The sequence below is a fragment of the Mesoplodon bidens genome, assembly GCF_964165515.1.
Source record: "Mesoplodon bidens genome assembly, chromosome: 1".
NCBI lineage: Eukaryota > Metazoa > Chordata > Mammalia > Artiodactyla > Ziphiidae > Mesoplodon > Mesoplodon bidens.
In genome coordinates this window covers 162,708,077-162,730,237 of record NC_138176.1, presented here as the reverse complement: position 1 = coordinate 162,730,237, position 22,161 = coordinate 162,708,077, and the positions used below count along the sequence as shown (strand labels likewise).

The 22,161-nt window shown below is 47.8% G+C and overlaps 1 protein-coding gene across 2 annotated transcripts in view; it reads left to right on the top strand.

Moving 5' to 3' along the window:
• The window catches only part of SH2D4B (SH2 domain containing 4B), a 75,946-nt gene that overhangs the window by 45,186 nt on the left and 8,599 nt on the right, over positions 1-22,161 (top strand). For both annotated transcript variants that reach the window (XM_081246813.1, XM_081246812.1), the window contains exons 5-6: positions 4,271-4,487; positions 8,325-8,449. In XM_081246813.1, coding sequence (XP_081102939.1) covers positions 4,271-4,487; positions 8,325-8,449 — 342 coding nt within the window. The remainder of the gene's footprint in view (positions 1-4,270; positions 4,488-8,324; positions 8,450-22,161) is intronic.

Here is a 22,161-nt window from a genome sequence, read left to right as displayed (position 1 = left end):
GAAGAAAAAACTTCGAATTCTGGCTGAGGGTTTCCATGGCAGAGTCATATGATACAGTTCGAATCTATCCCGGATTCAGAGAAGGAACAGAAGCAACCTTTTAAGATTTCAAAGCTTAATTTAGGGTAAGCTGGGAGTACCTGGCAGTCCAGTGGTTAGGACTCGGCACTTTCACTACCGTGGCCCCAGGTTCAATCCCTGGTCGGGGAACTAAGATCCCGCACTGCTTTTAAACAGACCCAGATTTCATGTGACCAAGCATCAAGGGTGCCCGCTCCTGGACTGGCCAAGAATTGTTTATGGCTACATTTTGAACATGGCAATGCCAGGGCTAATGAAAATAAAAGCTTTAGCTAACGCTTACCATGGTGCTTAAAATGTACCTGACACAGGTCTAAGTGGTTTATATTATTAGCTCTCTTAACAACTCATAACAACTTTATGAAGGAGGGACTCTTATTATGTCCATTTTACTTTTGAGGCAACGGAGGCCCAGGGTGATTAAGTAACTTGTCCAGTGTCACACAGCTGGTAAATGAAGTTGAGATCTGAACCCAGGCAGCTAGGTTCCAGAATCAGGCTTTGGGAAATTTGAAGAAAGGATCAAGTTCAGAGGCCTAATTTAGTAAGACATTGCTTTAAAAAAAGTACTTCATAGTTTATAGAATTTTACGTTTCATTTAATCTTCACAGTAACTCAGTGTGGCAGACATTCATGTCATTCTCATTTTGACAGCAGTGTAAAGTGACGCCTAGAGGCATTCAGGGACTTTCTTAAGAAAGCTGGCATGGAGTGTTAATGAGGATGGGAGAAAAGGCAACCCTGTGCACTGTTGGTGGGAATGTCCAATGGTGCAGCCACTACGGCAAACGGTATGGAGGTTCCTCAGAAAATTAAAAATAAACTACCATATGACCCAGCAATCTGGGTATATTTCCAAAGGAAATGAAATCAGGCTATTAAAGAGATATCTGTACTCCCATGTTTATTGCAACATTATTCACAATAGCCAAGCTATAGAAACAACATGAACATCTGTCAACGGATGATTGGATAAAGACCATGGGAATGAAGGAAATCCTGCCATTTTCAACAACAAACATGGACCTTCAGGGCATTATGCTAACTGAAAAAAGTCAGACAGAGAAAAATACTGCACGATATCACTTATACGTGAAATCTAAAAAAGCCGAACATGTAGAAACAGAGAGTAGAATGGTGGTTACCAGGGGCCGGGGGGCGGGGGGGGGGATGAAGGGGGAGGTGGGGAGGAGTTAGGGAGATGTTGGTCAAAGGGTACAAACTTGCAGTTAGAAGATGAATAAATTCTGGGGATCTAATGCACAGCCTAGGGATTACAGTCAACGATAATATGTTGTATGCTTCAAAGTTGCCGAGACTAGATCTTAAATGTTCTCACCACACAAAATTAACTATGGGATCTGATGGAGGTGTTAGCTAATGCTATGGTGGTAATCATTTTGTAATATATTAAGTGTATCACATCAGCACATAGTACACCTTAAGCTTACATATGTCAATTATGTCTCAAAAAAAGAACACGAGAAAAGAAAAGGACCCAAGAGAGCCCTCTCAGAACTGCCGTTAACCCTGTCTGACTCCACATCAGCCCCTGGGTGGCAGGGCTGGCTTCCTGTGGCAGCCTCAGCTGCATCCTCACCTCCGAGTGCCCTCCGGGCTGCTGCCTGGGCATCACAGTTGGTCTGAGTCGGTGGACACAGCTGCACAGGGGAGAGTTCGCAGAATGGTGGGGAGCTTGGTGGTGCCTGAACACAGAGTGTGGGCAGGAGCTCAGAGGCCCACTGGGCTGGGAAAGAAAGCGGGGCGGGCAGGATGCTCCTTAGGGGCCAAGGGGTTTGCCCTTTGTCCTGTGTGCATTGGGAGCCACTGAAGGCTTCTGAGGAAGACAATGGCAAAACTAGAGCTGGGTTTTAGGAGGCTGGGTTTAGTCCCTCTGTGACCCACAGCTTGTGCACTCTCCTAGCCAAGTTCTAAAAGTCTGTCTTCCTAGTTTGCATGTGACTTCCTTCTGTCACTGAGTGTGACTGTCTCTCAGGGGCTGTCAACACTCAAAGGTCACTGGCCCTTATAGGGCACAAGCTTCTATGTTTAGTTTGTAGTCTAGTGACCGCAAAGCCTGTGCTGGGGAGCCTGGCGTTGTTTGAGCCTCGTGGTAGCAGGTGCTATGGTGTTCTTAGTACCTGCAGTGGAAATATGGGTTTTTTTTTTCCCCCTGGAGTGGATTCCTCCCTCTTCTTTTTCTGGAAAAACTCCTGTTGACCTTTCCAGACCCAGTGGGATGCTCCATCTCCTGTGGTGGCTCCTGGTTTCCTCACAGAATGTGAGTGTTACTGCCCCTAAACTCTGACAGTACTTGATCAGTCCCTGTTCTCCTCATGCTAGAGATATTTATTTGTCTTATTTTCCCAGCTAGGCTCTGAGTGTCTTGAAGGAAGCGTCTGGTCTTTGCTGTCTCTATATCCAGCTCAGGGCCTGGCAGAGTTAAGTATTTAATTGGGCACAGTCATCCAAGCATATTATCACCTGCTGACTGATACATATGTATTCTAGGCGCTGGAATGCATCAGTGAATAGACCAAAGAAAATTCCCCTCCTGCCCTGGAGCTCTCAGCTTATTAGATCCTCTGCATGTGACTTCCACATCCATAAATACCTTCTGAGGGACAGACTTCCTGCTGCCTTCCTCAGATCTGGGGGATGTTATTATGTTTCGAGAGTGGACTTTGACAACTTGAGAAGGAGAAGCGCTTTCTTTCAGCATGAGGGCCATGTGCCTTGTATCCTCCAAATGCTAACAGAACACAGTTCTCTGACTTGTGGGTTGTAGGTGCTTGCTACACAGGTATTGGATGGAGATTGGAGTAGAATTAGACTGTGGGTAAGATTTTACTCCCTGGGGGGGTGGGTGACCTGCTTGGGCCAGGGCAATCCCAGGTCTCGCACAACGAGAAGAACACGGCCAGCTCCACGAGTTCTCTACAAAAGTATTGGATTTTAGAGGCAGACAGGGGCCTGACACGATGCAATCAGACTACAAAATAATTGGTTTTAATTCTAGACCGTACCTGCAACAGGTTTTGTTCCCTCTCTTGGCACTTTCCCAGCCCCACGACTCCCTTTTGAGTTTTAGAAGAAGCAACTTGCAGATGTCCACCCTGCCTTGAGGAACATGAAAAGACAGAAGCTAGAGAGAGGGGCCTCGTGGCATTCTGGAACCTGTGGCGTGACACAGCTGTCAAAGGATCCTCTCCCTTCCCTCCAACACACTCACCCACCAGCTGTCAAGGCCACAGGAAACCAAAGAGAAAGGGCACCGTAAGTGGGACTCCAGAGTTTCCAACAACTCATCCTGTGGTAGCAGACAGGGTGGTGCCTGGCCAGGCTTGGCCACTGACCCAGCTAGGCAAGTCAGCGTCCTTCCTTGGAAAGCAGTTTCCACGTGAATAACATGAGGAGGTTGGATGGGATGGTCTTAAATGCTCCTGTGGCTTTTTGTAGGAAAGAGCAGGGGCTCTGGTGTCAGATACGCCTGATTTTAAAATGGAAGGAAGCTTGAGAAGTGGGGTAGAGTGGCGTAGAGAGCTGCATGGGTTTCAGAGCCAGACACACCTGGGTTCCGACCCTGGCTCTGCCCCTTATTAGCTATTTAACTTCGGACAAGTTGCTTAACCTCCCGGAGGCTGGGTTTCTGTGCAAACATAGTGATGTGCCCTCCTCCCTTGGTGGCTGGAGGAAGTGTCTATAATGCGATATTGCAGGGAGGGCCCGGAGCTCAGGGCTTGGCACAGAGAAAGCTGTCATCAGCACGGGTGGTGGCAGTGGTATGTGAGATGCCAACCACTTCAAGGTGGACAAGTGTCCTTGAGGCAGGGCACAGGGTTTGAGAAGCTGCTCTGAGCAGGGCACTCCAGGAAGAACTGCACATGGAGATGTAAATTTCCATCCAAAAGTTGCTTGCTCATTCTGGAACAGGGCCACAGGAACAGCTGGACCACCCCAAACTGTCATGAGTGTTTTTATCCCCACAGGGACAGGCTAACCCAGGGCTGCTGGCTCAGGGTGGGCCTGCCATTGCCGGGTGCCAAGCCTCCACGCAGCGCACGTGGGTGCATCCGGATGAATCCTGGGACTCTGGGTGAGTCCCAGGGCTCCTGGCCATGTACTGGCTTGCTCAGTGCATGGCCTGGGCTGCGGGTCTGGGTGAACACGCTCTCTATTCCTTTCCAGTGCGTCGGTCCAAGGCGGCTGATGAGGAGAGGAGGCGCCGAGCCCAGCGCGCCCGGGACGAGTACCGGCGCCACTCCCTCCGCGCCATCCAGAAGGGCACGGTCGCTGGCCTCAGCTCCAGGTTCCGAGAGCTCGGCCAGAGCCACGAGCAGGAGGCGAGACTCTACCACCACCTCCTGGGCCCGGGGCCGCCTTCACCCCTGGCCGTGCCTGGCAGGTGGGTCGCGGACCTCGCATCCCGCATCCGCATCCGCGGTGTATCTGGGGGAGGGCCTCCGGCTGGGGCGTAGGGCACCAGGGATCCAGTCCGGCTCCGCCTCCGATTTGCTGTGATATTTGGGGCTAGTCATCTCCCCTCTGTTGGCCTCAGTGCCCTAGTCTGTGTAATGGGGCAGGAGTTGGGGAGAGGAGTCGGGGTTGGAGATTTCTACCAACTCTGGAGTTCTGGGAGGCTTCACCTCTTTGGGGTCTAGGATTCCTTTGAGAATCTAAAGAAAGCTGTGTACCCTCTTCTCTGCGAAATGCACATATGTAAATACCCCAAAATGTTTGCATATAATTTCAAGCTCTAAAAGATCTGTAGACCCCAGGTTAAGAACTTGTAATATAAGACCTCAAATGGGTTAAATGTGGCCCAGCAGCCTGGAATCAGAACTGGCTGCTGCTTTTTGTAACCACAGGCAATGCTGGTGCATCCTGGGTTCTGATAGCCGGTTGCAGATGAACGCAGTTGAGTGCAGGAGGGTCCTTACACACTGGGCTGATGAGTGGTTTCGCAAGGGCGCTCAGGTGACTGACTGCCCATGATTGCTGGGACCGAGGATCAAGAGGTTGCCTGGAGCCTCTCCACCTGCCGCCTGTGCCCACCTCAGGCCAGCCCTAAGGTTGGTTCCCCTCCTCATTATTGCTGATTGTCTGCTGCCCGAGGGAGGGCTCAGAGGCTGGATGGTGAGTGCCTGCTGTTCCCTGAACCGCAATAAACCTGCAGAAGAGTCCATTCAGCCCCAGACGACAGAGGGTTGTCTGGGTTTTGCTTTAACTGGGATTTAGGATTATTCATAAAACCCCCTCCCTCTCCCTACAGCCTCGGGAGAACTGACATCTGCGTTTCCTCCTTCCTTCCCTCCCTTCCTTTCCTCCTTCCTTGTCATTTATATGATTCACAAACCAGAAAGTTTAAAAAGGTACATGGAGAAAAGGCTGACTCCCATCCTTGCTGTCCATCTACTCAGTTCCCTCTTCCCCGCACAGGGAACCACTGTGCTTAGTTTATGTGTCCTCCCAGTTCCTCTTTGCAACTGCCAAGGTGAAAAGTTGTATCTCCCTCTTTTTTTTTTTTTTTTGCATAAAAGTTTGCCTGTCATACACATGGTTCTGCATCTTGATTTTTTTTCCATTTAACTATAAATTTTGGAGGTCTTTACATATCGATGCTTACCTGATTATTTTTATTTAGTTTTCTTTTTACAGCTGCATAGTATTCCACTGCATGACTGTGCTCTAATTTATTTTTCAAAACCTCCATTAGTGGACATTGGTGTTATTTGAAATCTTTGGTTATTACCAACAGTGCCTTTAATGAGTAACCTTGTAGACATTAATTTTATAAACATGCAACTATTATCTACAAGAGAGATTCCCAAAAGTGGGACCACTGGGTTAGGGGCTACATGCACTTATAGTATTGATAGTTATCATCCACTTGCCCTCCACAGGGGTGGTACCAATGAACACTCTCATCCTTTAGCCTTGCCAACAGTATGTTATCAGACTTTTGTTTTGTGTGAGAAATAATATCTCAGGGAAAATTTAAATTTGCATTTCTATTTATGTGTGAGATGAAGTATTTTGTGTATGTTTAAGGGCCTTTGGTATTTCTCTCTCTGTCTGTTCATTTCCCTTCCTGCCTCTTCATTGTGTTATTGGTCTTTTCACCATCTGTTTCTAGGAACTCCTTAAATATTAGGGAAAATATTAGGGATGCTTTTCTTTGTGATAAACATTTTTTCCCCTCAACTTGTCATTTGTCTTTTGACTTTTATGATGATGTTTTCTGTCATGTAGGAGTTCTTTATTTTTATGAGGTCAGATTGTCTTTCATGTTTCCTGGATTTGGAGACATAGTTAGAAAAGCCTTCTTCCTCTTGTGCTTTTTTTTTTTTTTAAAGGAGACATGTAATTTGTCCTTCAGGCCCAGAAGGCAGAGCTGCATGAACTGTGTTGCAGTCTGGCTCCAGGCTCGCTGTGTGTGGCTGTCAGTAGAGAAGTGACAGCCACAGTGTGCCGCCTTGGGTGAAGCGGGGGGACCAGGGACCCTGCAGATGGAGCGGCAGACCCAGGCACCAGAAGCCATGCATCAGCCTCCTTCCTGTGGCTGCCCCATGGAACAGGTCCCCGTGGCCTCACTGCCCTCAGCACTGTGGTGCTGGCACCGGCGGCCGACACCGGCGGCCAGCCCACGCTTGCCCGGTGATGCTGGGGGCAGACACATTGTTGATGGGAGAGAGCTCCGGGTGCAGGAGTGAGGCTTCTGGCCAGGTGGCCTCTTGGCGCACTTGGTCCTAGCATTTATATTCTGGGGAATCAGATTCTCTGCTTAGAAACAGAGGGACAAGAGTGAACGAATTTTCCTTGCTGTTATTTATAACCTCCTCTTGCCTTCTAAGGAGAATGAGTCCTAGAAACCAGAGGATATTTTTTCCCCCTGAGCACAGTTATTTATCGGGGAATGCAAGTGTGAGGGAAGAGGCTGGGGCAGGGCTGCAGTGTGCTGCTTCATAAAGAGGAAGAGCACCTGAGGTTCCTGAGAAGAGGGAAATCCTCAAGGGCGGATACACAGGAGCAAAGCTGGTTGGAGGGGGTGTTAAAAAAAGCCTGCAGAGGTGGCAGTGGGAAGCAAGGGGTTTGGAGAACAGACTCCACTGATGATGGCTTTAAGCTGTTCAGTGGAACCTCACCCTCTGTCTTTCTTATTGCATCTTTTCTAAAATCTACAGTGTTCACTACTGTGTGTGTGTATGTGGATTCATTTTAGGGCAAGTAAATTAAACATAGGAGCTCATTCTGGGGTTTGCCAGGAACTGCTGGGCTCAGCATCAGAGTGTTTGCTGGTGCAGGGGAAATGCAAAGACTTCGTGACTTGGTGCTGACGTTTATTTCCTAAGAGACGATGGCAGTGGTGTGTGTTGTTACGGGGGATGTGCTGTCAAACCCTTACTGGGCTGCATGTTAGTGTGGCTCTAGTACAGCGGGGTCTCACGTCGCCCCGTCTCTGCATACGCTCAGGAGCCACAGTATAACAATTAAAATCCGGGCTGACTTATGAGAAAATATCAAAAAGCATCTAATTTATTACTCAGACCTTCTTCAAGTGCCCCTGTTCATCTCCCCCGCCCCAGGATCTTCAATTCCACACCTGCTTCTCCATCAAAAGTCAGCCCGTGCAGTGACCCTTTCCTCTGTCCTTTTCCCTCTTACTTCTTGGTGGTGAAGCTCAGCCATTTCCAGAGCAGATTGAGGCTGTTCACTGTCCTGGTTCTGCCTCATAAACATGGAAGGCTAGCTGGCCAAGCCAGGTGTCCCCTTAGACGGCAGGGGTGGGTGAGACGGGGAGGGGCAAAACCAGAGTTCTCTTCAGGGCGGGTTTGGGGAGGGCGGAGGGCACACACATATTAATGATTTTGCTCCTATTACATTACGATCCTTCTTCACACATGCTGATGTTTATGCCCTGGCCATTCTAGAGGGCACATATGCCTTTTCTCTCCCTCTGACATCCCCTCCTATCCTATTTCGCACTCGCACCTGCGTGGCTTTTTTTCAAACTAAGCGACAACAGTTTTCTTTTGGGGAAAACAGTAACAGCTGGTACATTATGATCTGCAAAGCGCCTTCAAGTACCTGGACTCATTTAATCCTCTCCACAGGCGTGAGTGTGGGCGTCGGGACTGTTCACTCTCACAGTGGTCTTCCCCACTCCCTCCCCCTCCTTCCTTCCCCTCTCGCCCTCCCGCTCTCTCCCTGACTCTGCCACACTCGGTCTCTGTCTCAGCAGGACTTGGGAGCGGCCCCTGTGTCCTGTCTCCAGAGAAGTCATAGTCCGCTGGTTTAAGGAGGAGCAGCTGCCGCGCCGAGCGGGCTTTGAGAGGAGCACCAAAGCCATCGCCCCCTGGTTCCACGGTAGGGTGGCTTTCCGGATCCCTGGGGTGGATCATTTCCACATCTCAGCCTCCCTCTGGGGTTGGTGTGGGGTCCTGAAGGGCCACCACAATCAGAGGAGTCAAGGACTTTAGACTCTGCTAATTCCACTCTGGCCCCACAAAGACTGGCCGGTCCCCCAAGGCCTGGGAGTGGAGTAGAGAGAGGTCCCATGTCTGTCCTTTCTTTGCTCACTGAGTGTGTTGAGCTCAAGGCACAAGCTTTGACTTCCCCAGGGCGTGTGCTGAAACACTGAGTGACCTTGATGGAGATGGTCAGAGACCAAGCACAATATCTGTGAGCGGGAGTCCAGGGGACTGCAGGCCCCAGGGCTCTGGACGTGCACTGCCCTCTCTGCTGGGAAGGGATGAACATGACTCTTGCCTACTGCCCTCACCTCACAGCCTCCTTGGCCGTCCAGGGCTCCTCAGAGGCATCTTCTGTCTCTGCATTGGGCCTGGTAGGTGTGTGAGTCCCCTCAGGGCCTGATGAGTGAGGTGAATCTGGGAGCAATGAGAAAACCCAGCCACACGAGAGGTGAGGCTAGCCTTTCCGGTTAGCCGTGGGCTCAAAGGGGCCAGGGCCCTGTGTCTTAGGCTTCTCTGTATTCAGCCCTCACCTCTGCTTCTTACCTGCTCAGGGATCAGGTAGAGAAACACATCCAAGACAAATGTACCCTCTTTCTCTGTTGCCACTGATGTTGAGTTCTTCACCTCAGTAGCATCCCCATTGTGTCAGTCAGATTATGCTTTGTTACGCTACAGTGAGAAATGATCCCAAAGTCTCAGTGACGTCTGCCAGCCAAGACTCATTTCTTACCCATGTAACATGCCCAGTGGGAGTTGGTCGTGAACTTTAACCTGGGCCTCAGACAGAAGGAGTTGCCTCTACTGGAAATGCCAGTGATCTCATGACAGAGGGAAAAAGAGGGGCATGGCCAGTGACACACTGGCTCCCGGAGCTTCTGCCTGGAACTGACGTATGCCATTGTTGCTCACGTTCCTCTGGCCAGAGCCAGCCTGGCATCTGTGATATGGATAGTTTGGAATGATAACAGAATCTGTTAGGACCCCCGTCCACTTTCAGACCCCTTCCTTCTCCTGGGCCTCCACAAATCTAACAGAAGGATGGGGTAGCTCTTTATGGCTCAGAAAGTCGACAGTCGACATTCACGTGTGGCCTAACTGTGTGTCCCGGGAGCTGGTCCCGGGGATTCCCTGCCTCTAACTTCTGTCCCTGTTATGTGTCCCTGTAGACCCTGTGAGAGGTTCCATTTGCATCACTGCTTTCCTTTTCATTCGTATATTATCGTAATCATGGAAGCACAAAACTAGCATCTTGGGCACCTGCGTAGTGCAACTTAAAAGTTCTGTCACGGTTGGGGTTTGTCAGAACCACTGGCTGCTCTGCTGCACTTGTGGCAGCCAACGGAGAAGGCACGGCAGAGGTGCTTACATTTATCTTTAGCTCCGTTTTCTATCCTGATGAAAAAGACATGTACTTTTTATATTGTCACAGAAGAAACAGAACCATGATTTAAGTCTCGAAATTTACGTAACTGATTTCGTGTTCTTCTGACAGTTCCACCATAAAGCGTGCAGGAACGTTGCTAATCCACAGACGAGAGCTATGTGTCGAAGTTTTCATTGATCTGTGACAAGATGAAAGGAAAAGGCTCATATATGGAGGGTGGCCAACTATCTTTGCTTGAAAAGGACTGTGTTGTACTAGAAGATGATATCCTCTCCTCAGTTTTAGTGTTAAAATGTCCTATCTCTTATGAATTGATGGTGATAGTAAGCAATAGTTATTTTTTTTTATATACTTCCTTTGCTCAGAAGAGCAAAAAGGGAGCAGCCCCATGTTGGTTTCCACACTTTTTACTTATACCTAAAATCCCAATGTCTGGAACTCCTGGCATGATCCAACTTCTCTCTTCCAACGTAGCAATTCCCTACAGCATCCTTGGTGGGACTCCCCCATGTTAATCTGTACAAGAGAAGAAACCTCCTGCCCCACAGTCTAATAGTTAGGGAGTCTGCTGCAAGTTGGCTGGGGCTCTGCTCTCAGCTGGTCTTGGCTGGGTGTCTTCGCTGGGGCGGCTCTGCCCCGTGTAGCTCTCAGGCTCCTCCTGGGACTGGCAGGCTAGCCCAGGCATGCTCTTCTCAGGAACCAGAGAGCACGTGGCAGCATGCTAGGCTCCAGAAGTCTAGCCTCCAAACCAGCACCCTGTCACTTTCACCTCATGCCATTGGCCACAATATGTCACAGAGTTGAGGTGCTGAGAAAAATATTCTGCTCCTTTCGTGCGAGGAACTGCAAAGCCATGTGTCAAAGGGTATGAAGACAGGGAGGGGAGGAGAATTTGAGCCAATCATGCCATCGATCGCAATCCCAATATAAATCTTTTCTTTCCTGGGGAAAGCATTCCTAGTTAATGTAGATGGATTTTATTTTATTTTATTATTATTTTTTTTTTGCGGTACGCGGGCCTCTCACTGTTGTGGCCTCTCCCGTTGTGGAGCACAGGCTCCTAACACACAGGCTCAGCGGCCATGGCTCACGGGCCCAGCCGCTCCGCGGCATGTGGGATCTTCCCGGACCGGGGCATGAACCCGTGTCCCCTGCATTGGCAGGCAGACTCTCAACCACTGCGCCACCAGGGAAGCCCTTAGATGGATTTTAGATGCAGGTTAAAAAGGACTACTGTGACTTCTATTATCTATCCTTCTATCAAACATATTTGGATGTGTCAAAGTGTAATCCAAAGAGCGATGTGGACAAGGAGTCTGAAGATCTGGGGCCCCCTCTAGAACCTAGCAGCTCTGTGACCTTGGGTCTGTCCTTTAAATTCCCCATCTGTGATGATAACATTGACTCCACAGGATACGTATGAAGATATAGCCAACAAATGTTCTCTTTCCACCATAACGAGCCGTTGGCATGAGTGCTGATGCACTGAGGTGGGCCACTAGAGACCCCACCTCCCTGGGGAAACAGTTTGGGGATGTGGGCTCAGAGCACAGAGCAGGAGGGAAGGAGGAACTGGCTTCCCTCTGGGGCCACGGGGTTCTTGATAAAGTCCCCTCTGTTAAAAAGAGAGAGAAAATGTTAAAGTCATTCCTCGTTTCTCCTCGGTTCATTGTTATGTTCCAGCGGTTCTAAGAGAGACTTCTGGTATACAAAAATACTCCTGAGAAAAGCTAGTGCATATAAGCTTGGCTTTGGGGGGAAAAATCTATTTTTGGACTTCAACATGTATCTAAAACTATTAAGAATACCCTCTGTCTGAACACTGGCTCAGTCAGAACCCATTTCTTTTCCTGAGAAAAGAAAACAGTCTAGAAAACAGTCACACTTGGTCCGTGGTTCATTGTCCTGGCAGCAACCCATTGGCTGTCTGCGACTGGCCCTTAGTTAGGGCTTGGCGGGGACTGCGGCTGCGCAGTGGGTGGTGGAGCTGGGGCTCCAGAGTGGATCTCCTGATGGCCTGTCCTGCATTCAGGTGGGGTGTTCACATCACGCCTTTCCTGACAAGCACCATGTAGATGGTGCAGCCTGCGGGGGTCCAGCAGCTGGGGGTGTCTTTCTGTGCAAAGCAGAGCTCCTAAGTGGAATGGGCACTGCTTCCTACCTGCCCATGCTGCGACTTCAGGGCACACGTGGAGGAGAGGAATGTTGAAGGTCCCAGGGCTGCAGGGTTCTAGGATGGGTCCCTCCCTTCAGGTTCCTTGTCCACCTTGCTCTTGACCACAGCGCATCCAAATGTCTTTGAAGGGGGGAGGGGGGAGAATGTAGAAGTCATAGCAGTCATTTTTAGTGATGATTTGGGGAAATGTTTGTCTTGCAGAAGCGGGGAACAGAGCCACTACTCCCCAATCTCTGGAGTCCTGTCTGGAGAAAGGGAGATTATTAAAGGGGCTTGGGGGCTGGGAGTTCTAAAGAGACACATTTCACTTCAATAGAAGAAAGATGGTTGCAGCTATAATTGGGCAGCAGGACGGCTATTGGACTCCTCAGATGGGTGGCCCGAGGGCCCTTGAGAGCTTTCTCTCCTTAGCATCTGGGATGCAGTGTGATTCTGCTGGCGTTGCCCCAGGACCTCCAAAGTTTTCTCAGGCGGTCAGGAGAATGGGGAAGGCTGGCCAGGGCGTGAGGCCGGCCACAGAGCAGGCGCCCGGGCGGGAGTCTGCAGGCTGTGGAGTGAGGTGTTCTTCTCCCAGTGACTGTTGTGCTTCTTTGCCTTATTTGTGTCCCTATTACGGATGTTGTTTGTGGTCCAGGAACTGAGGCACAGCAGTGGGCACCCCGTCTGGATGACCCTTCCAGGAGTCCTGCAGGGCGGCAGCCCCTAGGAGGTGGGAAGGATTGTGCCTGGGGAGGCCGGGGCTGAGTGGGAATGGGGTCTCGCTCGCTGCCCCCCGCCCCCGGTCCCCCACAACTGCATGCACTGGGACAGCACATCCTATCTGAGCTGCACAGAGCAGGAAAGGCTTGAATTGGCTGATCAGTGTTCATCATCGGATGCTGCCGTGAAGTCTTGTATGTTTGCCTGGCTGTGTAGACGTGCAGAGTGGTTTGACGTGCACCATCTCACAGGTGCTCTCAACTTCTCCTTGAGCTGGTCATGGTTAGCCCTTTACAGATGAAGACGCTGATGACCAGAAAGCTTGAGAAGTCACCCTTATTCACCCAGCAGTAAGCATGGGAGCTGGGAAAAGATGCAGGGCTCTTCCTCCACTCTGGCGGCCCCTTGAATATGCTGCTAGCCAGGCAGGGAGCTTGGGGCGAAAAAGTGCCTCCTCTGGATTCACAATCCCTTACTGTATATTCACTTGAACTTCTGTTACACATGGCCCGAGTTCTTTCTTTTAAATCTCACCCCTCCTCAATCCGTGGGCCTTCCAGAGCAGAGCTGCCACTGGTCTCCTGGCCCAGCTTGAGGGGAAATCTGGGAGCGCCCTGTTTGGTCTTTGGGGTCAGTCTCAGGGGCTAGAGTGTCTGGGGCTGAGGTGGAGAGAGTGAGCCAGCTAGGCTCTTGTCCTCGGCTTTCAAGATCAGTGGAAGGATAGGAAACTACGTGAGGCTTTGGAACCTGTTGAGAGGTGGCAGCCAGAATGGGGGACCCGGGTGGTGTGGACCCAGGCACCAAATCCATGTGAAGCAAGGACTAGCTGAAGAAACCAGGGGTAGAGAAAGTAGTGGTGGTGTTATAAGGATTACATGTATGATATTTATAAAGTGTTCAGAACTTGCACTAAATGCTTCCACTTGTTACATGGAATAAATAAACACGGTAGCTTTTGGAGATGCATATCGGGATTTGAAGCATGTAAATGTGGCTTCACACCCTTAGGGTATGCCACTGCTATCACTTGGAAGTAAAGAGAAAGATGACATCAAACGACTGTTCACAAAAGGAAGATGGTACATATTTAGCCTTCCCCACAAAAAGTAAAAGTCTGAATTTTTTTCATTATAAATAAGATACCCATCTTGAAATTTTTGTAAAAGCTGTGAGGGGTAACACATGGGTCATTTGGAAGGATGATTAGCATGTCATGATCCATCTCGTCAAGTCAGATTGCTAATTTTCCTCTCCTGAGCAGAATTTGGAATGGAAAATTTCTACCAACTCTGATCCCAAATGCAAACATTTCTAAAGAAGAAAAAGAGTAGGTCAGTTGACCTACTTTTCTCTTAAGTTCTTGCTTAAGCTGTTCCAACTAAGAAATAAAGGAATCTTTTTCCTTCTTTTTAAAAGAATTGTGCACTGGCTATAGGGTATCAAAAAAAGATTACAAAGAAGAGCGAAATTATTTTTTGCTTTAGGAAAGCATCGACTGTAATGGTGTTCCCAAGATTGTAGCTCTTTCCTTTCTGCTCTCTATGATTCCGTGTTTCTGATTTCAGACCCTTGGTATCTTGTCTACCTAACACTTTTAGTTTGGATGTTTTGCTGAGATTGTTTTCTGATGCGCAGGTGTGGGTAACTAAAATGTGTGGGAAGGGACAGGGGTTGGGGGACCTAGATGGCTTGGATTTGATAGAACTGATTTTTTATTTTCTATCAAGATTAAATAGAAGCACAGAGTGACAATAAACTTGATTTCTGTTGATGTAATTGATCTAATATACTTCTGACAGTGTCATCATATTTCTGGTGGTTACAAGAGATTCCTCCTACCTTGCTAACTCCAGGAAGTTTCTATCATAGGTTAGACCCAGGAAACTGCTGTTAGGTTTTTTCTGCTCTGGGGCCTGTAGTCTAGTTTCCCACCAATCCCCAGCCCCAAGCTTATCCCAGCCCTGGCACCCGGGGCTCCAGTTCATGCCAGAGCCCTTGGCCTCACATTTTTGTGACAACAGGCATGGGGTTGAGGTGGAAGACTTGGGGTGGGTGGCACAGCTGCTGTCTTCAAATCACTAATGTCCTCAAGGTCAGCGGCCTCAAGAAATGGAGCACTGGGTGAAAATCACAAGGTGCTGACTTTGGTTCAGTCTGATCATCTTTTTTAGCAGTTAGCTGTCCTGAGATGGAATAAACTACCTCCAGGAGCTGGGAGCACCCGCTGCTGGGATGTGTAAACAGAGGCCAGATGGCTCTTCGGTCAAGACAGTGAAAGCGTGGGTTGTCCAGTATGATGGGGATTAGATCAGATTACACGACTTTTCTCCCCCCACCTTCCCACTGTGAGCTCTTCTTTCTCTGTTTATCTGAGAAACAAATATGGCGGCTTTGACATTTGCTAGAGAATAAAGTACAGTCACTACAGTAGTTGAGACGCTTTCTGGAAATGACTTATGTAACACTTATGCTTAATTATTAAAAGTTTATTAGACCCAAATTACCTTCTGTTTAGTAATTAAGTTCTTTATACATTCACGTGTCAACGTCATTTGCTTACAGATTTCGTTTAAAATAGTGATGCTGCTTTTGGGTGTTGTGATTCACACTCCCCCTCATCAGCCTCTGGGAGTGCACGGGGCAGGAGGGTGTCCCCTGCTTTAGGATTCAACCTCCTGGAAACACTTCCTGCAGGGGATCAACATGGCTTGCAATTAACGTGTGTCTTCTCCTGTAATCATCACAAATATACTGTCAGCCTCCTGCAGACAGTAAGGCATTACCAACATTTGTGTAGCCACATTTCAAGTTTATTTAAGTGTACAAAGAAAATGCACTTTTATTTTTCTATAATTTCTCTGATCTCATGAAGTTATCACCAACCCCTTCTTCCCTGCTTCCAGGCCCTGTTCCCTGCGTGGGGCTGTGTCTATCTGGAGGTGCCCAGAGGCACCACTTGGACTGGTGGCATCCCTGGGCAGGGGGTACCTGACCTGGTACCACTCCTCCGTCAGATGTGCACTGGTCTATATCCAGGAAATGTGGTTGGTTGGCCTCATGTGTGGGCTCACACTGGCTTTTATGTTTTACCTGGTAATTTTTTTTTTTTTTTTGCGGTACACGGGCCTCTCCCTGCCATGGCCTCTCCCATCGCGGAGCACAGGCTCCGGACGCGCAGGCCCAGCGGCCATGGCTCACGGGCCCAGCCGCTCCGCGGCACGTGGGATCCTCCCGGACTGGGGCACGAACCCGCGTCCCCCACATCGGCAGGCAGACTCTCAGCCACTGCACCACCAGGGAAGCCCTTACCTGGTAATTTAGTGACCATTTCCTTTGTGCTAGCTTTGTGTCCAGTAAATATCGAACATCCAGTACCTCATTTACCCTTTGCACAACTTTCTGGAAGAGGTAATAATACTAGTAGTTAGGTCCACGGTGCTTACAATATGTGGGGCCTGCTTCTAAGCACATCACATACTTTAACTTCTTTGATGCTCATAATAACACTGTGTGCTTGCTACTAGCATTAGCCCCATTTCACAAATGAGGAAACTGAGGCATAGAGAAGTGAGGCCACTTGCCTGCGGTTCACTGTTAGTAAGTGGGGGTGGTGGGATTCAAACCCTGGTGGTCTGGCTCCACAGTCCACGCTCCTATCTGTGACGCACTGTGGCCTTGCTGCCGTCTCAAGGTAAGGAACTAGAGGCTCCAAAGGTTAAGAAACTGCCCTGGGGCACGCAGTGCCCAGGAGAGTCAGTTCCTTTCCAGTCCAGGATGTCTCCTTGAGGATGAAGAGATGGCTGTTCCTTTAGGAGACATCCAGCCATCTCTGGGCCGTGGGGCCAGCTGTTTCAGTTGCCATGCCTTATTCTTGGCTGGGGCAAGTGTCTGCTCCTCCTGCAGCTGGGGCTGCCTCCCATAGACTTCCTGAAGGATGCTATCCCAGTCTCCACAATAAATGCAATAAATGGAGTCCTCATGGAGTAAATGCAGTAAATGGAGTAAAACAGGGAGTTGTCAGAGTTTGGGGTTGTTGAATTCCCTGGGCAGGGGCACCAGGGAGCAGGCTCCCTGTGTAAGGCAGTTAAATCATTTGTTGATTATTAATATTAAGCTTCTGCTGTCCATGAGACACTGTACTAAGTACAGGGCATGTGGTGGTGAACAAAACTGACAACTTCCCTCCTCTCATGGCACTTACATTCACTTGCAATTAACAGAAAAAAAATCGTACTGGTATACTCAAAAGAGAGTTTATTGGCTTATGTGACTGGAAAAACCCAAACATCATGCCATCTTCAGGCTTTGCTTGATCCAGGGAGCTTAAGTTTTTAGCAACTGGCCTCTCTCCATCGCTCAGCTCTGTTGCTCTCCATGTTGTTTTTATTCTCAAGCAATGCATCAGCCTGTGGTTACATGCGTGTGTTCATTCTCCTAGGTTCAAATCCAGCAGAAGATAGGGCATACTTTTCTCTCAAATAATTTCTGGTATTAGTCCCATTATTCTGCCTTGTTGGCTCTGGTTTGGTCACGTGCCCACTCCTGAACCAATCACCATGGCCAGAGGGATGAGCTCTCTGATTGGCTAGGCTTGAGTCACATGACTATCCCCAGAGCAGGGAAGAGTCCATCCCATTGCAACTGTATAGACCGAGTGGGATGGTGTGTCCTTCCAAAGGAAGCTCACCATTCCCTTGCCAGAAGAAGGGCAAATGGTCCTGAGTGGGCAAGACCAATTGATGTCCACCATATTGAGGAAAATAACTGGCCTAGTGGAACTCACAGGAAGTGAGACTGGCATGAATCAAATAATGAATTTATGCTTCCAGTTGAGGTTAGTGCTACACAGGATCCTTGTGTAGCCAGTTTCAGAAGTCGTTTGGCTGGGTGGTTGCAGCCATGTTATGAACAGAGGCATCAGTGATTTGAACCTGGCATGTCAGCTTGGAGCAGGCGGTCATGGGCGTGGAATGGTGCCTTTTGTGCATAATATATCTGGAACCAAGATGCTTGTCCAGAGAAACACTCGTCTCAGCAGATAACTGTGGCTAAATTTCATTTGGAGTTACAAAAAATGAAGGCATTTGAACTCATTCATCACAATCTCTGTGGCTTTAGGATGCTCTGAGAAACTGTTGAGAATGAAGCAATTTATAATTCCAGCCCCCTTAATGATACCATCTGGGAAGTACAGCAATAAGAAAGGGGAAGGAAATTCACAAAAATGAATGAGAAAGGTAATGGAGGAGTTGTTGGCCGGTGAGGTGTAGCTTTGGTGAAAGCTTTAAGAAATACGCATGTCAGATAAATTGAGACCCATAAAAAGTAAAACGTCCTATCTGGCCTGCCTGCCTTTCTTTTCAGGGAGAAGCTCTAACAGAAATAAAAGGAGCTCATTTGGTCACTGAGGTTCAATTCCAAGCTAACGATTTCAGGGACGGAGGTACGGAGGTGGCGGAGGGGTTGGGAACTGAATCCCGGGTCTGCTTTAGGATTTGCTAACATGTGGATTTATGGGTCCATTAGAGCAGAGTGTCTTTTGCAAGTAAGTGCCTTTCCTTTCCTGGGGCTGCCACTGGTTAGCACCGATGGAGCAAATATTGAATATTTTGATAGCGAACGTGAAGTAGTTGGTGTTTGAGAACATCTGCGTGGAATCCAGGGAGATGATTAGGCGAGGTGGCAGGAAGAATGCTCGGGAATTGTGCTCGAGGTGCAGTAACAGACAGGAGTCAGGAGCAGCTGGCTCCACTTCACAGGTGTGCTGGCTGCAAACTCCTGCCTGTGATGTTAATGTGGGGGTGATGGGAGCCTGGGCTTCTCTGCTGTGCCAGCCTACACGTTCCCTTCTGCCTGCCCCACCTTTTCACCCTCGCCTGATGCAACCGTGGGGAAGGGGGCTGCTGCCCTGAAGGGCCTCTGTCCCCTGACCTTGGCCCTGTCTTTTTGGGCAGTGTCCCCACAGAGGGCGCTGCAGTTAGTCGGATTGCCTCTGACATCCCGAGAAGCCTTGGACACATCAGGGACCTGTGGGCCCACTCAGGTCCAGTGCCCTGTTCCCCTTAGTCCCCATCAAGGGCCTCCATCTGTATGCTGGGATTCTGCCTCAGTTTCCAGGTTACACCTCTGTTTGCTTCTGCCGCTGACCCTGGTGAAAAGCAGGGCAGAATGAAAACTTAATTAGCGGAAACATCACCAATCCTTGGAAGCCCCTGTGTGCTTCTCACCAGGGCAGCCCTCTTCCTTCCACCAGATACGATCCCTATCCTCAGTATTTTGTCCATCATTTCTTTGCTTCATGTATTGTTTATATATTGATCTCCAAACACTAGAGTGTTTAGCTTTGTGAGTTTTTCAATTTAATATAAATGGAGCTATAGTGTATTTATTTTTCAGTGATTAGCTTGTTTCACACTTCATTGAAAAAAAATTTTTTTTTCTCATTGCATTTTCCCACTTCTGTTGTTTGGAGAACAACAGAACAACAATGCCTATCTTTTAGTGGTTAATTCAGATGATTTAATGTGCATACTTAATATATTATAAAGTTAATATATATCTTTACCCTCTTCCTAAACAAACAGATTTTTTAAACTCCAAGCACCCTTCTCTCAACTGATAAGATGTTGTCCAGTATTATAGTTCTATCTTATTCAAACCCTCAATTACCCATTATTATTATTGTTTTGTAAGTCTATATATGTTTTTATTTTAATTTTTTTCACAAGGACATGATTTTAATAGTTACTTATATTAAGATGCAATGTCTGCTAAATTATAAAAATTGCTTTAAAATATATTGACTTAATTGTGCTCATTTCCTTTTCTTTATGTATTGACATTTTTCAAATACTGCATATTAAAATAAATTCAAAAATGATCATTACAACATGTGGTAAATAACTTCATATCTACCTAACATTGTTCTCATTCAAATTTTAAACTAATGCTTAGCATATTAAACTTTATTGATGAAAATACTACATTCACATATTTCATAAAACCAGAGCTAGAAGGGCCTTAGAAAATAATCACACTTGCATGAAATGCTGACAAATAATTTACATATAGTTTCTATACAGCATTCTGTTCACACCATGTATAATCTTGACTTTACCAATTATAATTATAGATACACTAATGTTGAACTTACAATTTTAATGTAAGTCAACATATATTTTTAAATTGACCTACAGTAGCCATGCTCATCATTCCTTCTAGCATCTCAGATTCTCTGTCTAGGATTATATTTCTTCTAATTGAAGTATATCTAGAATTTTCTTAGTAGTCAAATCTCAAATTTTTTTTTCTGAAGGCGTCTTTATTTTTCCCTTCACCTTGAAAGAGTTTCATTAAACACCATTATTTTTTTCTCTGCACTCTGAAAATATTATCTCATTGTCCTCTGGCTTCTATTGTTGCAACTGAGAAGTCAATCATCAGTTTAATTTTTTATTCTTTGCAGGTAATCTGCCTTTTCTCTCTGGTTGACAAAATGAGACATTGAGTAACTTTGTGCCATTTCACTGTTATGTGTCTTTGACTAATTCTCAGCATTCACTCTTGAAATATTCCCTCCTCTTCATTCTCCTCTCTCTTTTTTGGGATTCAGCTTATACATGTGTTAGACCTTTCATTTCATCCTCCATGTCTCTTAACCTCCTGAGACGTAGATTAAACTTATGTCACATTTATATAAATGTCCCATGGTTGTGTCATTCTTGGTCTTCACTGTGACGCTTCACTCACTTACCCCTTCTTCTCTCCTTTCACCTCATCGTCACTCCTTTCTGCTCACCTAGCATCTACCCAGCCTTCAAGGTGCACTTCCCATCCCCCTTCATTGCCTCTATAAATCCTGCCCTGACTTCTACAGGCCTCATTAATTTCCTCCTTCTTGTGTCTTTCACAGCACTTGCTGTCCTCTGCATGAGATAACTTGGTGTAGAGCAAAGAGCACTGGACTTGGAGTCCGAGGACTTGAGTTCAAATTCTGGCTCCACCACTTAATAGCTCTGTGACCTTGGGTAAGTCACTTCTCTTGCTGACCTTCAGTGTCCTCAGCTATGAACAGACGATGGTAGCGTTGTTAGGAAGGCTAAATGAGATGAGGGCCACTGAGTCCCCAGATACTGCCCAGTGCTGGCTTTGATAGAAGGCTTCTCATGTGACCCTTGGTGTATCCTTTTGCCTTTCTGCTTCAAAACAGAAACCGCTTCTGGTAGACTAGTGGCTTGGGGGCTGGATACCAATGTCCCAACTGTGGAAATGGAGCTGTGAAGCAACACTTAGGTGAAAAAGCCCTCAGTGAGTTGAAATCCCTGGCTTGTATGACTCCAATCCATACCTTTCAATCCATTTTCCACCCTTGAACATTCTCACATTCTTCTGTTTAGGAAAGATCAGTAGTTCCCCATTGCCCTCAGAATTAAGTCCATAATCCTTTTTAATGATATGGAGAGTACCTTGGGGCCTGACCCTTGCCAGCCTCTATACATCATGCCACTGCCCAGGTCCTACTTTTTAAAATAATTAATTAATTAATTAATTTTTGGCTGCGCTGCGCAGCTTGCGGGATCTTAGTTCCCCAACCAGGGATTGAACCGGTGCCCTCAGCAGTGAAAGTGCAGAGACCTAACCACTGGACTGCCAGAGAATTGCCCCCAGCTCCTACTTTAGCCCTCCCTCCAGCCACAAAGAATCGTGTGCTCATTCCTTTTGCAAACTGCCCTCCTTTCCTTGCCTCTCTGTTTTAACCTCTCTGTTTTCAGTCTAACTGGCGCTTCCACCCCTGGGCTCCAGGGCTGGGTGCGTCGCCTCCCTGAGCCCCCACCCTATAGCCTTTATCGCCACTGGTTACAGCGAGCACCACCCCTCCCCCACCCGCCCTTAAAAAAATTCTGCTAATCTTGATTTCAGTCCAGAATCAGAGATGCCGGAAGGCAGGAATTGTTTCTCATTTAATACTGACTCCCAGGTGCCCAGCATGGGACCTGGTTCCTAGAGAGTTCTTGATGAATATTTATTGAAGGGAGGAAGGAAAAAGGAAAAAAGGAAGGAAGGAAAGAAAGTGTTTCTGGAAAAACTACATTTCCTGTTGTCGGGGGGTGAGAATTGGCTCAGAAAGAACGTGTAGCTGCATACTCCAATAATCATTCCAGAGCAACTTACCCTGGAACATCGTCTGGTAAGGCCATCTCCCTCAGCAGAAGACCCTAGTCATTAGCAGAGTTAGAAAGTTTCCATGATCCCAGTGGTGCGCTCACTCCCCAGCCAGAAGTGGTGAGGTGAGGCCCTCCCCTCTTTCCTTGGCCAGGAGGTTGTAGAGTATTTCAGAGGGGAGGTG